At 37.4% G+C, this 16555-nt stretch overlaps 4 protein-coding genes across 6 annotated transcripts; 2 read left to right on the forward strand and 2 right to left on the reverse strand.

Annotated features, from left to right (window-relative positions):
- Positions 1–1766: 1766 nt before the first annotated feature.
- Positions 1767–8342, reverse strand: LOC120771746 (negative elongation factor A). The gene is made up of 7 exons (XM_040099921.1): positions 7988–8342; positions 7117–7371; positions 5500–7038; positions 4281–5423; positions 3759–4205; positions 3531–3686; positions 1767–3463 (listed from the first exon to the last, which is right to left on the reverse strand). The coding sequence occupies exons 1-7, from the start codon at positions 8195–8197 to the stop codon at positions 3254–3256; spliced, it is 3960 nt and encodes a 1319-aa protein (XP_039955855.1). The 5' UTR covers positions 8198–8342; the 3' UTR covers positions 1767–3253.
- A 387-nt stretch (positions 8343–8729) lies between these two features.
- On the forward strand, positions 8730–9582 carry LOC120771874 (ATP synthase subunit C lysine N-methyltransferase). Its single transcript, XM_040100131.1, has 3 exons — positions 8730–9053; positions 9118–9299; positions 9363–9582. Exons 1-3 carry the CDS (start codon positions 8786–8788, stop codon positions 9534–9536), a joined length of 624 nt encoding a protein of 207 aa, XP_039956065.1. The 5' UTR covers positions 8730–8785; the 3' UTR covers positions 9537–9582.
- LOC120771858 (protein O-GlcNAcase) lies at positions 9568–14554 on the reverse strand. 2 transcript variants are annotated; one of them, XM_040100110.1, is made up of 13 exons: positions 14345–14554; positions 14109–14283; positions 14001–14052; positions 13834–13943; positions 13535–13758; positions 13043–13478; positions 12867–12981; positions 12702–12787; positions 11704–12617; positions 11556–11626; positions 11050–11495; positions 10887–10972; positions 9568–10819 (listed from the first exon to the last, which is right to left on the reverse strand). In XM_040100110.1, exons 2-13 carry the CDS (start codon positions 14272–14274, stop codon positions 10028–10030), a joined length of 3498 nt encoding a protein of 1165 aa, XP_039956044.1. In that variant the 5' UTR covers positions 14275–14283; positions 14345–14554; the 3' UTR covers positions 9568–10027. The 2 variants fall into 2 exon arrangements, with proteins under 2 accessions (XP_039956044.1, XP_039956052.1); XM_040100118.1 differs by having other exon boundaries at positions 14109–14253; positions 14317–14554.
- A 461-nt stretch (positions 14555–15015) lies between these two features.
- LOC120782764 lies at positions 15016–16452 on the forward strand. 2 transcript variants are annotated; one of them, XM_040115240.1, is made up of 6 exons: positions 15016–15266; positions 15343–15498; positions 15560–15697; positions 15764–15775; positions 15857–15978; positions 16050–16452. In XM_040115240.1, exons 1-6 carry the CDS (start codon positions 15144–15146, stop codon positions 16177–16179), a joined length of 681 nt encoding a protein of 226 aa, XP_039971174.1. In that variant the 5' UTR covers positions 15016–15143; the 3' UTR covers positions 16180–16452. The 2 variants fall into 2 exon arrangements, with proteins under 2 accessions (XP_039971174.1, XP_039971164.1); XM_040115230.1 differs by having other exon boundaries at positions 15017–15266; positions 15764–15978.
- Positions 16453–16555: the final 103 nt, after the last annotated feature.

The following is a 16555-nucleotide window of genomic DNA, read 5'->3' on the forward strand; positions in this document are numbered from 1 at the left end:
TTATAAATGAATTCAAAGTCTAAAACCCGCAAAATACTGTACACAATTGGTGGTTTCTGATTTTATCATTCTATAAGAACAAAAACTGGCCACTGACTACTCAGTTACTTGCGATTACTAGCAGATAGTCATGCATAATGTAATTTTTGGAATAATGTTGAATAGCGGCTACTATCCACGCTAGCAGCCATACGTACTAGGGATGTAAACTTCTATATTCAACGGAGTTATATATCACATACCACTGAAAACATCTCTGCTCCACTCTTGTATAAGTTTACATTTCGGAACTTCCTCGATCTCTACAGGAAAGGCTAATTTCATATGCTGAAACCCGTAAGACAATGAAGTCTAACATAATAGTCAACTATAGGTACTGGAGTTCGCATATTCAGTACTTAGGGGCTTGAACAGTTTTGGACAATTTTTGGTCATGAGGTGGCACAATAAGTGAAAGAATCAAATCGAATTTAAAATTGCGCTATATGTGCAGTCGGCCGATTCGCTCATTTTCACACTGTAACATAAGAATGTGCCCAATTTAGTCAAAATCTGTCGGTCGGATCGCGAGATATATAGTATGATTTTAATTAAATGTGGAAGGTGCACACCCATCGTCCGATTTCGATACTGGCTCGTATAAAGCTCTCTCATACCATCTCGAGGGTAAAATTTAATGACTCTGGCGTATTTAGTTATTGATTAATCGTATTTTAGTAATCTTTAACAGTACAGTTATGTGGGGAGTGGACGGGATTATTTTCCGATGTCATCATCGTCAAGAGTGACCCTTGCGCAGCTTCATTTTGGATACTGTGGCAGGTTAAATTCCTACTTACCCAAATCGTCCCTGACATATCAAATATATGTCCACCGTGCTGTGTGTCTCCGTTGGATGACCTCAATGACAACTTATCTAATCCTTAACAAACTAACGGGGACTAGCTAACCGTTACAACAAGAGTTCTATATCTTAAATTAATGCTTAGTTATGGCCTTCTGTTAGATTTATATTAATGACGTTTTGTAGATTACGTCCATCTAGAAACTCTACGAACTAATTTCCACCAAGGGACATGTGTACCAAGTTTCATCAAGATGTCTTAATTTTTACTCAAGTTACAGCTTGCACGACCGGACAGACAGACGATCAACCGGATTGCAACTCGTCTAGTCATCCTGATCATTTATAAGTATATGTTTATATAACCCTATATCTACATATATCTGTAGCAATATGTTGCAAGGGTATAAAATGTGTCGTTAACCCCAAGTGATAGCAGTTGTAAGGCGACCAAAAGAAGTTCGTGGTGGTGATGTGATTTGATCAGTACATCACATGACGACATCATGTGTTAATATGATATAAATTGACAGCGCGTGATTTTTTTGATTTTGTGCGCGATGTGATCAGATGACGTAATGTAATTTGATAATTAAAGGCGATATCACGTGATATATTAATTGCTACACATGATATCACCAAGTATGGATGTGCTATAGTTTGACCATGCAGATTTTAGTGTTGCAGAAAGTAATTCTGATGTTATCAGGCGATGTGACGTGATCTGATGATTACATCATATGTTCTCATCAACTCAACATGAACCGAAAAAAGATTGCAGCAGTAATGTTATTGCATTTTTAATAAAACAAAAAAAAAACGATTTTTTTTTATGTAGCTACAACAACAACAACCAAAAACGCTTGTTATTGTAATAAATACTACATTTCTTTGAAATAAAACGAAATGAACAAACAAACAATTATCAGGAGCATTTTTTTATATTTTAACATTAAGCCATAATAGTAATGTATGTGTGTAGTTTATTTGTATACCTTAATTTCATTTCCAAATTCATATATCTCTATAACTACATACATATGTATACAATTCAAATTCTCAACTAATACATATTTATATCATAATCATTATTACATAGTATTAACGGTATTTATACCCACGGCTTAAGCATTAGTTTTTTTCTGTTTCTCAAATTTATAATATAATATAGTACGCTAAAAAATTATCATTATTATTAATTATTTATTTATTTTAAATACAAGTTATTCAGCTCTATGCAGCAACTTTTTAACGCAGTTTCACTCACATACATAAGAATTTACCATATATGCGCAACATTTTGAAAATTAGCGATTGGCGTTTATGTGTGTGTGTGTGTACATACATACCCCGGCGATTAGTGGGCGCTTTTTGATAGACAATAAACTAAATGATAGTATATTCCACGCACTACTAAACATTTAAAGTACATTCCCCTGTACAGCTAAGCATATATATGTATATTATAATATACATACATATGTATGTGTATATATATTTTAGGTGAATTAATTAAAGGTAGTGAAAATCAATTGAAAATACACAATGTAGATTATAGATGTCGCCGGCGCCAATTTTTTTACTTTTTAGTTTTGCATTTCTGCATTTGCTTTTTTGTGAAAATACAATTTGGTTTGAACGTAAACGACTGACGGGGCAGCTGCGTACGAAACGTAAAAAGTCATTGCAATAAGTCCATTTAAAAAATATTAATTTTATTGGCTACATTACATCCGGTGCCATTATTTTTGATAATATAACCTTGTTTGCCGTTTGCCTTTATTTTTCGAATTTTATTTTAGTAATCACTATAACTAAGAGAAAAGCTATTTTAAATTACGCCGAGTTTTGCCGTTTTTCAAATTCAGCAGCGAATTCTTGAGCGCATACGAAAGATACATTGAATGTAGTGGTGTATACACATACCGTTACTTAAGTATAGTTGTATGCAGACTGGTATAAATACAAAACGAGATGATCTTTCTTTAAATTTAGGCATCAAATCATCAGTGATATACATATAACAAAAATAATATTTAGTAATTTGCATCTACTAAGCGATTTGGTTTCAACTTATGCCTGTATAAATGCTGCGCTGACTAAGGATTATGTACGTCTGGCTTTCAACTCAGCACACAGCTGCAGACGAATTGCACCTAGACGAGTTAGTAGTTTTGCTTTCACATTTCTCTCACATAATATATTGTTGCTCTTTATTGAGTCAATCGTCTTCTTGAATGCCATTTTCACACGCGCACACACAGCAACTTTGACCAAGCAAAACGCAGTGCAGTCACTACATTGTGCAGCACACGCGCAATGACACGCAGTTTGCTCCCATGATTGAGGTTAGATTAAATGCTGTTACAACAATAACGACAACAGCCAGTAGTTTGACGCGCATTTCCTTTAAATAACAACAGAATTCTGTGCTTGCATGACGCCGCCAGCTCCACCGGTGCCACCGTTTGCGCTGCCGTCCACACCTTGTCCTTGCACGCTTTGATCGAGACGTCGGTAATTTTGGAATGTCTTCCACTCGCCGGTGTTGTAATCCAGCCGTATATGCGACTCAACCAAACAAAGTGCCGTGCTGCCGTCCTCTTGCTGTACTTTTTCCTACAATAGATAATTATATATTAGTATCTATATGTAAGCACAGCAAAAATAATAATCTTGAGTTTACCTCAGTTTCACCCAATTTTATAACTATGACATTCTCCGAGTTGGGGCGTGGATTCTCACGCATGCCCGCCATGAAGCCCAATATGAGCGCCTTGTCCGGACGTGAAACGCGATTCGCCTTGCGGAACATTTCGTGCGCTTTATGGACATGCTCGTTCTGTAAAACACAATCACAGCGGTTAATGAATCCGTAGTTGAGGCAAAAATGCAAAAACAAGTGTTTGCTTACCGATAATGAGAGTCCTTTGCGTTGGGGTGCCTGTTGTGCCTGTGGCTGTTGTTGCTGCTGCGCCTGCTGTGTCACCTGCACGATGTGTGTGGCGCGCGGCATGTTAGCCGTTGAAGCGCCTTGCTGAATTTGTATTTGCTGTGGCTGACCGCTCGCCGTTTGCGCGGTCGTAATAATTCGTTGTTGCGGCTGCGTCTTGTGCTGCAATACGATCTGCTGTGGCCGCATTTGTTGTTGCTGCTGCTGAGTCGGTTGCGTTATTATGGTGCGCTGTATTTGCGTCTGCTGCTGCTGTCCCACACCCGTGGAGTTGTTGGCGGTCTGCACCTGCACGAACTGCGGCTGTTGGCCAGGACGCTGGATCAGCGTTAGACCTTGCGGCAATGTTGTTAAGCTATTGCCTTGTACATTTGATATAACCGGTCTTATTATGGTCTGCTGGGTAGGCTGCGTATGAATCAAAATTCACATTTATATCAGAAATCTAGCAAAACTTGTGTGTAGGCGTGTGTCACTACTTACCGCATTAATGAGGTTCGTTTGTGTCGGCTGCTGCACGATCATGTGTTGCGATGATAGCGTATTTGTGGGTATTAGTGTTGGTATATGTTGTTGTTGTTTCGCTTGATTTCCACTTTGTTGTTGCAGTTGTATTGTTTGTGCTGTCTGCACACCACTTGGTGTGGTCTTCACCAGGCTCGGTGGCCCACCGGTGGTTGTAGTCATTAATGTAGTGCCGGCGCTGGTATTTAGACCTTGCAAGCCACTCATATTGCTTATGGGTATCTGCTGGTACATATCGCCTCCGATATTCCGCAGTATAACACCCTTCTGTGTCAGTATGATCGTCTTATTCTTCATATTTGCATTAGCATTCCCCACATTCACGCCACCCACGTTGCCTACGGAGCCACCAACACCGGCTGGATTCGTGGATTGTACGAGTACTTGCGTTAGTTTCGGTTGTTGCGTAGCGCTTGTATTTGAGACGATCGTATGTTGTGGCTGTTGTTGCTGTAATTGCGCTTGCATATGTTGTTGTTGGGCTGCTTGTGAGGCTGGCTGTATGGTGACTGGGCGATTGGGCAGCTGTACATTTTGAATATTTAGTAAAGTAGGCTGTTGGTGTTGTTGCGTTGATGAAGTTGCTATTAGAGGCGGCGGATTTCCACTACTTGTGTTCGATGTCTGTTGCTGGCGTACCGGTGTCATCATAACACCTGACGGTGAGGTTTTCAAGAGTATCTTCGTGGGTGTTTGCGGGTTCGCCGATGCGCCAGTTTGGTATAGGGTAGTGGTGTTCTGTTGAGTTGGCCGCGCGAAGGAAGTCAGTGTCGGCATTGTAGCGGTTTGTAGTTGTTGTTGTTGTTGTTGCTGTTGTGGTTGTGTTGCTGACGTAGTCAAGATATATTGTGTGGGTGCGTTAGATGTACTAACTGACTGTTGTATAGTTGATTGTTGTATATGAGTATGTTGTTGTTGTTGCTGCTGTTGATGCGCTTGAAGGTTGGTAGCCGAGTTAGCTGTACGCTTAGCTGGTTGTATGATTGTCTGCGATATAATAACAGGTCCACTGTTAGCGGCAGTCTTTAGCTGACTCAGCGGCATAGACTTAATGGATTGTGCCGTTGTTGTTGTCGACGTGCCAGACGAAACAAGTTGCTTCTGCAAATGTTTACAAATGTGATTTGAAGTTAGAGACTCTTTTCAACAATAAAGAAATGACATATCAAAAACTTACCGGTCTCGAAACTGGTGCTGCTGTTGAGGAAATTATCACCGGTGTTGAGCTGTTAATTAGTATTGGTTGTTGTTGTTGTTGCTGTTGCTGCTGCTGCTGCTGAACGCTTTGCTGAGGTATTGACTGAGCTTTCGGTGATTTAGTCGATGTTATTTTCACCGAAATATTATTTGGCAAATTCGCCAATGGATTGTTGGTCTGTCTCAACTGCTGTTGGGCGTAAATATTAGTCGACATGGTGGTGTTCGATACAGGACTCTTTGTCGTTATTGGTTTTATATCTAACTTCTCCATTTTTATCATCGTATTGGCATTAGTTGGCGATGTGTTGCTTGTGTTAATTTTTTGCCTAGTCACGGTTGTTCCGCTACCACTCAATGTTAGCCCGCTAAGCGTTTGTTTTTGTTGTTGAGGTGCGGCACGTATAAGGACATGTTGTGTGGTCTGCTGTTGCATTGTCTGTTGTTGTGCTTGTAAGGGCTGTTGTTGCGGTGTTTTTTGCTGTTGTATAATTATTCGCTGCTGCAAACGAGTCGGCGTTTGAGGCAGTTGCTGTGTCAACAATGTAGGCTGCGTTTGTGGTTCGATCTTTTCCACTTTAATATTAGGTGGCATTAAAATCTCTTCACTCTTAATTTCAATCTCTTGTTTAATTCTTTTGTGGCCGTGATTCAAATTATTACTATTGTTATTGACTTGAGTTTGTGTTGGTGTTCGAATTTGCGTTTGTGTTTGTGTGGACATGCTGCTCACTTTCGTTGGCGTTGCAATTGTGGCAGTGGATGTGGATGTCAAAATCGAGTTGGCTACGCATGTGGATGGTATGTCAATAGATTTAATTTGCGGCTTGCTCTCTACCAACTTAGGTGATGTTGGTTGAGTGTAGCCTAAAGACTGAGCGTATTCTGGTGTCGATGGTTCAATCTTAGTGGTCAACACATTGTCTTTACTATCCGTTAACATATCATCGATAGAACTGCTTTGATTTAAGCTGGCACCTGCCTCTGTCTTGATTTCGACAGTTGGGGTAGACGAAGGTGTTGTGGCGCCGCCTACAGCATTGCTAGAACCACTTGTTTGTGTTGGTGATGTAGCTAATGGTGAAATGATTTCCGCTTGAGCTGCCGTCGCTATTTGTTTCTGTTCTTGTTTCTTTTGTTGTTCTTCTAATTGTTGTTCTCGTTTACGTTTCTTGGCGGCAGCATAACCCAAGGGTTGTTCCGAAAGTTCGATCAATTTTATTCCACCGTCCTTTCGTCCCGCTGGCGTGCGACTTAGGTTTGGGCGTTGTGGTGCTCCAGATACATTAGGCGTTCGAAAACCTAAAGAAGGCACTCGCGACGGAATACCTTTCAGCGGAGTTGTATCCGTCATTTTTCGTGGCATACCACGTGATCGCAATGGTATTGTTGGAGCAGACGATTTTTTTAAAGAGGATTGTGCGTCTGCTGATTTATGGAGAAGTTCAGTTCGTAAATTGGCACTTTTAGGTTTTCGTTTTATGGTAAAATGCTTCACGGGATTTGGCTGCTGTCCCACCTTAGCGATTAAACAATGAAACATGTTAATTATAAAAAGTTGAAAAATATTTTCTATAGTATGCGTCTACCCACTTACCACTGACACCAAGGCATTTTTGTTTAAATATAAACATTCTAATGGAAGCATGCCTAGATCGCTGTGCTTACTGACTAATTTCCGTAAGTCATTAACCATATCAGTGAATATAGGTCGTGTATCTTCATATTCTGAGATTTCTGTATTTAGCGAGCTAGTCGCTGGAAAAGTTTTCATAGTCTCCGCCAACATTGAGACCCACAGCTCCGAATCCAAGCCGGCCACTTCAATTACTTCCTCTAATTCAACTTTCCACTATAATTTGAAACGATAAAAATATGTAAACATTTTTACAAACTTCTTCAGCATCATTTTAATTAGTTTAACTTAAAACAATTCTGATAACCAAATTGTCATATCATTAGCTATTTTCAAACCCACACATGTCCATAAATATGAACACCTTCACACATACATACATAGATATGTGTGGACTTTCACAAATACAGCAAGTGTACAAGTTCACCAACTAGCCCAGTGGCGGGAAAAATTTTAATCTCAATAGAATCAAAATAAACCAATATTATAAGCAAACAGATATTTTTAATAATAATATAAATTAGTCGTGTTTTATAATTAAGGCACTTTACTCTATAAAGTCATCAGAATTATTTAAAAACAACTTGTACATGAAAACAGTGACGAGGCACTGGCATTCAGCGGACATGGAACCATGTCATCAACGCATATACAAATACAGTCATAAAAATGCTAAACATTAAGTATTCGTAAGCTCTTGTCCGCGCATATGTTCTTTTACATGTGTGTGCTTTGGATGTGTGATCTATGTTAGGTTTTCATAATTCACACCGTCCGCGGCCCTTCCAATCAACCAAGGCACAATGAAGCCAAATTAGTAGTATTTACTCACCTCTTCTACCAGCCGTCGTGGTATATGGAAAAAACTTAGCAATAATTTCAGTTTCACTTGAGTCTGCAAATCCGGAAAACACTCCTTTATGTTGCGCAGCACTTCCTTGTTAAGTTGCGAGCATATCGACCCACTTATCCACGAATCGTTCGAAGTGCCGAGTTTGTTATGCAGCCACAATGAAGTGTCGCTGTCCCGCACATTCGCCATATTTTCACTTATTTTAATATTTTCACTGTAACAAAATCACACTACTCGTATTTGTTGCACTTCACAATATGAGATTGCTTTGCAAACCTCCTCTGCAACAATTTCTTTATATTAGATCGCGTTTACTTTTTCCAATCAAAAATTTGACACGAAATCCCGAAATGAAAATATAAATGGCGGCGTCAAACACGGTTGCATTAATGCGTGACAGTAAATCTCACAGGGTTGCCTTTTCGGTAAAAAAGTTATTCTGGACGGTGTGTAATAATTGCTTTATGTGTGTAAATTGGTGAAAATGAAGTTTTAGAAAATAATTCGACTTAAAATATACATGTTGTAAAATATGTAAATAAAAATTAATAAATTTTTGGAAGGGTTAAATATATCATTGTAACTAGTGTTCAAATATTACTAAAAGACTAGATACTAATTTAAGTACCTCTGTTTTGCTTTCTTCTATCCACGTCACTTTATGCTTTTCGCTTTCATCGTATGCCAGTTATCATCCACTTTCCTCTACTTCCATTCGTAAATAGATGTAAAGAAATCATGGAATTAGAAAGATTCAACACATAACTCATAAATGCCATGGATTACTTGCATGACCACAGTACTGTCACTGCGAAAAGGAAAAGTATATCCAATTCGGCAAAAATTCTAATAGCAGCAACCGGTGGTGTGGGTATTGGTTTAAGTGTCATATGTGCGTCTTTTGTAGCGCCTGCTTTTCGAAGAATATGTCTTCCATATGTTCCTGCCACCACTGAGCAGGTTAGAAATGTGCTCAGCTTCTTACCTAAGAACTCGCCAAATAAATTATTGGACATAGGATCTGGTGATGGGCGAATTGTAGTAGGTAAATAATATTTTTTCGAATAAAAAAATTTAAATAATGTAATAAAATCTGAATTTATAATTAGCGGCGGCTAAAAACGGACTAAACGCAGATGGTGTTGAACTCAATCCATGGTTGGTATGGTACTCACGATTATCAGCTCTACGACAAGGTGTCTATGGTAAAACACACTTCTATAGACGTGATTTGTGGAAATACAACGTAGCGCCGTATGAATATGTGGTTATATTCGGCGTGGAACAGATGGTATATTGGCTCATAATCCATTCGAATGAATAGTCTCATATGATTTTATTTATTTTCTTAAAGATGAAAGATTTGGAAAAGAAGCTAATTGCGGAGTCATCGAGTAATGCCAAAATTATCGCATGCAGATTTCCACTGCCCAATTTACAACCACAACGTATTATAGAAGAAGGCGTTAACACTGTCTGGTTTTACGACTTGGACAAGGCTAAGTCAACCGCTGAAAGAAATGTATAATAAGTTGTTATAATTAACATTAAAAATGCGATTCGTTTTTCTGAAATTTTTATTTGCTGTATAAGGTGTTGCGCTGGTTTTTAATCAAGCTTTAAAATCGCAAAACGAACTGGACATAGCAAATAGTTCAAAGTACTTACAAACATACATACATAAAAAGTGCAGACACATTTACTATACATATTTTAAGATTAAAATGGATTGATATATCAGTCAGAGAGCAATACCGATGCTTATTTACCGTAAGATGAGTATGAATTCCGCGGAAAACGATTTTTAGGATGCTGCTTGTTAGCTGTTTTTAACCAAAATTGTAGTGCTTGCAATGTGCCATTCTTTTCGTAAAATTATACGTAATTACATACATAAATAAGAGTTCACAATTTTCTGTTCTTTATCATACTTGTTGATGTTTTTTTCAACCCGTTGCACGTTTCGCATTTTCGACGCAATTTTAGCAATAAAGTTGGCTGTGACTGAGCTGGCAGTTGCTAAAAACGTCGCCCAAGATATATAAATTTATTTTCAGGGTCACGATACACTTCCGTAAATCCTATTTTTGCATAATGTTGTTGAAAGATTTCAGAATCCTTAAAAGACAAACGGACATGAACACCAAAGCATCCATTCGAGCGTAACGTGGCCAAAGTTACAGTTATTAAACGCTTCAAAATTCCATAATCCCGTAATAATGCATCCTTTAAGGCGGTGGCTGTTATTAAAGCCGGATATGCGTTACTTACTTCAACTGGACATTGATATTCATAATTATGAAAATCGCTTATCATTTCAGTAATAAGCGCATTAAGCTTAGATGAATGTCTCTGTGCACTTTCTGATCCATTTGTCACATCAATGAAGTTGTCTTTTTCCAGTAGAGATTCGGAGTACTTTTCTCTCATCGATGGTATCCAACATACTTCCACATTTCGCATGAATGTGTGAATGTTTAAGGCAGCAGCTGCATAACCAACAATAGCATTAGAAGCGTCATGTGCAACAATACACAACTGAGGATATAACGTGACAAAATGTCCAACAATATTATCCGCAATAAGTTCACTCAAATTACTGGGAAACAGAGATTCGAAACCAACATCACTTTCGACCGGTCTATCGTCGGCACCATTTACGCTTAGCTGCAAAAACGCCTTTGTACAAACTTGTCCTAGCTCAACTTCGTCAATTGGTGTATAGGGGCGTATTAAATGATAGTCGCTTGTTGGCAGTTCAGGTAGTTTATATAGAAACAGATCATTTCCGGAATCTACAGGCATCAGACGCTTCGAAAAAGAACAATATTTTCTCATAAAAGACAATTGATAAAATCAAATTTTTTGAGAGGCTCACTTGCAAATCAGCGATAAGACCACCACGAAATACCCAAGGCTCTTGTTCGCCCGACATGAAAGCCTCCTTCCAGCCCTTGCTAAACCCTGTAAGTAGTTAATGTAAAGTACACCACATACAAATAAATTCACGTCCCTTTCCTTCCATATATGTATATGCTTACATGTGTATGTACCCTGCGTATAGGTTTGAACATTAGGCGGGAAATGACCAAGACTCAGCCATTTCACGAAGGCATTTAGTAGTGTCAAAGTACCAGCAATGTCCCACACGTAAGAAAATAAATCATGGCATATCTCCTTGTTAGCACAATTAGCGATTTTACGTAGCAGTTCGTGTACAGAATTACAATGCTTGGAGAATGATTCCGCTCGTTGCATCCACTCGGCTACCTCTGGTTTGGGTGAAACTGCGCCATCCGCATTAGAACATTTTCTAACAGTTTTGTCGTTACCTAGCAACACACTAGCATTCGATTTTAACCAGTTGAATTCATTTAATAGCTTAAAACCACGATTTCCATGCTCAAATGGCAGATAAAAAAGATCACATAGTAAGTAAAGATCCTCCACAGTAATGCTATTACTGCTACCGGCCTCCGGGGGATTTCTATCAAGGGAAAATAATATAAATATTTAACATAGAGTAAAGAAACAAAAAAGTAATTACTTGTCATCGCAGTCTTTCATGTCGGCATTTGAGAGAGGCGAACCTTCAGAGCTTTCCACCTGCATGCTATTCTGTATAAGAAGCAGAGTTAGAAAAGTAAAATTGTTAATATTTGCACTCACGAAATTTTAAATTTGCAATTCTTTACATTCAGTTCGTTCATTGAGCCATTGCAAATATCATCATCTTCGTCCACACCTTCAGCCATTACAACATCCTCAGAAATCATTTTGCGATCTTCCTTGCCGGAAGCCTGCGAAGCTAGACTACTGCTGCATTCCATCGGTTCATTGCCACCTGCGCTGATCGCACTGAGCGGGCTCAAAGTATGCTCATCTACCATAGGTAGCGCACCTGTACTATTTCCAACTTCCCTCGGCGTTCCACTGGTGTCTATTGATAATTCTGGCGCCTTTTCAATAGGTGTGTCAATACTTTCAATTGTTAAAGCATCCGGCAACTTCTCTTCATGATTCAAGCTCACAATTGGCGATTCTGTAGTAAGTGATTGTGCTTTCTCCACACTCATTTCATCCTCCTTATTCACATTATTCTGATTTAGTGTTGTCGATGCATTATTTGCATTTAAATTTGACTTTGTTAGTGCAGAGCTATTTTCTATTGCTACCGGTATTGGCTTTGTTATTGCCGTTGCTAGCTCCAGTCCAGAAACTGGCGATTTCAGAATCTCACCTTCCGTGACTAAATTTCTCGGCAATATATCCTCCACAACTTTGGAGTGCATTATTGGTACCGCTACGATGGATATTGGGATTTTTTTGGGCAGCTCGATATTTGACGCTACACATGTGGGTATGGGATTTACAATGTCGTCATTTGTTACAACTTTTGTTGGAGAAACCAAGGAATTCATAACGGGATTCGCAATAGGATTAATAACTGATGAGTTAACGGTGCTGCACACGTCAGCCAAAGCTTGGAGTTGTGTGGTGTTCACTTCAGGCACCGTTATAGTTTTCGTACTAGTCGATGTCGTTGTTGTTGTCGTCAAACTCATACAGGTATTAATAGACGGTATAATTGGAATAATAGGCATAACCACTATCCAAGGAAAAACAAATATATATATAGGGAGAAAAGGTTTAAAATACTGAAATAAGTAGTAAGAGATGTGAAAGATCTTACTTGTTACTTGTGGTTGCGGTTTCGTAATGGGACCCCAGGCTTCCTTGGCCACAAAGAACTCAGGCAACCATTCGTCAATAGCGTTTCTAAAACAAAAAAAAAATACAAAAACACATTTTCAATGCGTAAATTCCATTTATTTTTATATCTAACTCATAACCTTACTTTAATGCAATGCGTGGATGATACATATTTTTCGATAAACAGTCCACAGGTATCTCTTCCTCATTCGTGCCGTCCTCGTTTTCGGTTTCCAGTTTAATGTCAGCAGAAATTGAACCTTGTTTCATTTTAAATTAATATATCAATATGAATCCATTCTTTTTTCTTGCAATACTCACTGTTTACTTTAGAATCAAGACTGCATTTCGACCAGCTGGCTAAGGTGTGAATGGCAATGGTATTCGCGTGGAACTCACAGTTTGGATTGGTCATAACTCCTCGTAAATGTGGTATTAACTCTGGTGAACGACCGGAATAAGGACCTAAGAAAACTCGTTTTTGATCGTAATCGTTCGCATGCAAATTATCCCAAATAACGGGTGGTCGACGTAGTATTTCAGTTATTTCCTGAATTGATTCGAGACTAATAATTTTTGAGATTACTTTGTTTCCAGTCCACATGATATCGATATCATGGTTTAGTTTTGAACCTAACGTATTTAAGTATTCTGAATCGTGAACTGTAGGTATCGCTCGTGTGCTACAATACTGAGTGGGGCAAAATAGGAATCTCGGATTGCCTAAATGTGTGAATATTTCGTTTGTAACAGATACCTAATTTTAAAGAAAATATTATATATAATGAATATAAATATTAGTGCTTGTGTTACTTGAGCATTGGCAAATGTTTGAAAAGCTTCTTTATCAACTTTGGACATTTCCGAGTCGATATCGTCAAAAAGTAATGCAAATGCTTCACATCCAAATTGTGAAACTTGGTCCAGTTTTCTTTTTAGTGTTTGAATTTCTTTTGGGCTACTATACGACATATCCAAACCAGGTGAGAGAGCGTAGTAAAACATTACATTATGCTCCCTAGCCGCCGTTATTAAGCCTGCAATCATTGTATTATTCATTTTGCATTAAACACTAAATCTTATTTATGAAATTAAATTTGTAATTATAATACTTGTTAGATGATCAGCTTCTTCAACCGTGTATAGTTCACGCCAATACGCGCGATGTTTATAATCATCCTTTGGAGCGTACACATATGAATCCATACCCCATTTCTTCATCCTAATAGATTTAAATCATGAAAATAATTTACCATTAAAATATTTTATTTTTACGCACTTTTTAAATAAATCCTTCCGTTGCTCGGTTGTCCAGGGTCTTCCATAGAACCCTGCATTTAGAAATTGAAACTTGAAATAATTTATTTAGAGAATACACTAACATTACCCTCAATTACACCACATATAAAATTTCGACCCTCCTTGCGGTCCCGCATTTCTTTTACGGTATTCGCAGGTTTTTCACCGGCCTGTTTCTCATCCACCATTGGTTCTTCAACTTCTAAATTAAGTGTGTCCTCCATTGCAAGAGGCTGATGAGTACACGAAGTCATCTCAAATGTCTATTATTTTATTAATAATATATTTTATATCACCTTTGAAATTTTCTGATTTGTTTGTTACTTTTTTTTTGTGGGGAACTTTTAACAAGTTAAAGTTGGTTCAATCGTTTGAAGTAACAATACTGCGGATGTTTGAAAACTTATAATACTTTAAAGTCTTCTAAAGTAAGCACTTTAGGCTGCACACTTTATATTAAATTTGCAAATATTTTTACAAAATAATTGCAAAAATGAAAACCATTGCAATAAAAGCCGCTGGAGATTAGTTCAATCAAATGTGAGCATAGCAATCGGCATCGAGTGAAATCGATAAATAACTGTGGCTCGAATGTGCTCGTAACATTTTAAAACGGCATTCTCAACCATATATTAGGGTAGACGATGAATTTATTTTCCAATAAGACTATTAACTCTTATAAGAACACATAACAATAAAGTTCTCAAATTTCAAAGTTACAATAGCACGAATATCATTTTGCAATATTGTTCATAAATTAAATAAAACAAATTATTGAACAATGGGTTATAGTACAATCGGATATATTTTTTCTAGTACAAATGAACAATCGTACAAAAACTTCCAATAAGCATGATTTTCATATATGTATATGTACATAATCAATTAGAACTATTCGTATGTATTGTATGTGCTTCGGGGTATATTAGGGAAGACAGAGTATTGTATTGTATTGTGCAATCGATTTCTGTGTTTATCGGTAATAGAAAAACAATCGGGATTGCCATCGCAATTCCCTCTTGTTTTGTTTGCAAAGTGTTTTTCTAAGGTTCTACTATAAATTAACGAATTTATTCGATTTAAATACATTAATGTCAGGTGTGCGCACCTAAGTTTTATACAAATGCAACCGTTTATTGTGATTCGCAACTATCGTGATGATGATGAGCTTAAATGTCAAGAGTTGGTACGTGATTACATTATGTCCTTCGTTAAGAGATCCTTCTACTGCTTTTGCTTCAGAGAGGTACATATATTGAAAGCTTTTGTCCTTGAACGAATAAACCTTGAACAATTAAGTATTATTAGACGTATTGTTACAGATAACTCTGCAGTTCATTGTAATAACATGGGCTATACTATTCATATTCATCGGTGTGCCATTACATTTTTGTGCAATGACCATACCTGGGTGTATCTTTTTTTTATTCTCTGGTACATACTTTTCATTTTACGCTAAGGCCGTAGAACTGATGAGGGTAAATCTTTATAAAATTTGTTCTTTGGAAGTAAGATGTATTAAATTGTCTTCATTGACAGACGAAACCATCACAATCTCTCGTGGCGGAATGCTACGAACCATTCATATTTCGCTTGAAACCACGAGAAGCGACATACCAAATCTTCCTCGATGAATCTCCTTACGAACAATCATACCTTAATAAATTCAGAAAAAAGGTTGGTACTCAAGATAATTCTACAATAAATGATTTTCCCATTAACATATTTTTTATTGACGTTTAGATAATCGCTACAGTAAGTGTTAAAAAACATAATTCACTTTATAATGCAGCTTGGGTGTATCGCTTTGCTATGGCGCCCGATTATCCCTTTCAGAGAATCGCCGAACCAATGCTGAATTTAGTGTCAAAAAAATGTGTTGCGAATGGATGTAGCTCTTTGGAATGTACAATTTCCGAGTGGCAAGAAGAAGAACGCGATTTTTATGACAATATGGGGTAATCTTTTTTACTCATATTTTATTTGTTTCTGATTTCACTGAATTGCTTTTCGTGTGCTTCATTTTCAGATTCATTACTCGTCAAATTTACCATAAACAAGTTATAGGAAGTAGTTTAACTGTTATGAAGACTCTTCTTACATATGACCTTCATGCGAATGTAAGAAGCGAACATTCCAAATTAGAAACAATAAAATAGTATTAAAATCGATTAAGTACTTATATTGTACTGAACAAAACACAAAAGCCTTCCGTAAGAATCCTTATCCAAATACTCACTGCGAAAACGCACATTTTGACTACAAGTACGAACTCTACATGTATTTTTGTACAATAAACTGCACTCCATTTATAAAAACAAAAATAAAAGCTTTTGATTGCAATAAATAACGAAAAAACTTAGTATATAAATACCGAAAAATGTATGCTATACAAGGTGAGTCCCAAATTCTGAAAAAAAAATTAACTTTAGAATTTTAAAAATATCGTATTGTATTTAGAATCGTAAAAATATTTTCTCTTGTAAATATTTAGATATTTTAGCTACATAAGTATACACATTTTATATTTTTTGA

This window comes from Bactrocera tryoni, chromosome 1 (assembly GCF_016617805.1).
Source record: "Bactrocera tryoni isolate S06 chromosome 1, CSIRO_BtryS06_freeze2, whole genome shotgun sequence".
NCBI lineage: Eukaryota > Metazoa > Arthropoda > Insecta > Diptera > Tephritidae > Bactrocera > Bactrocera tryoni.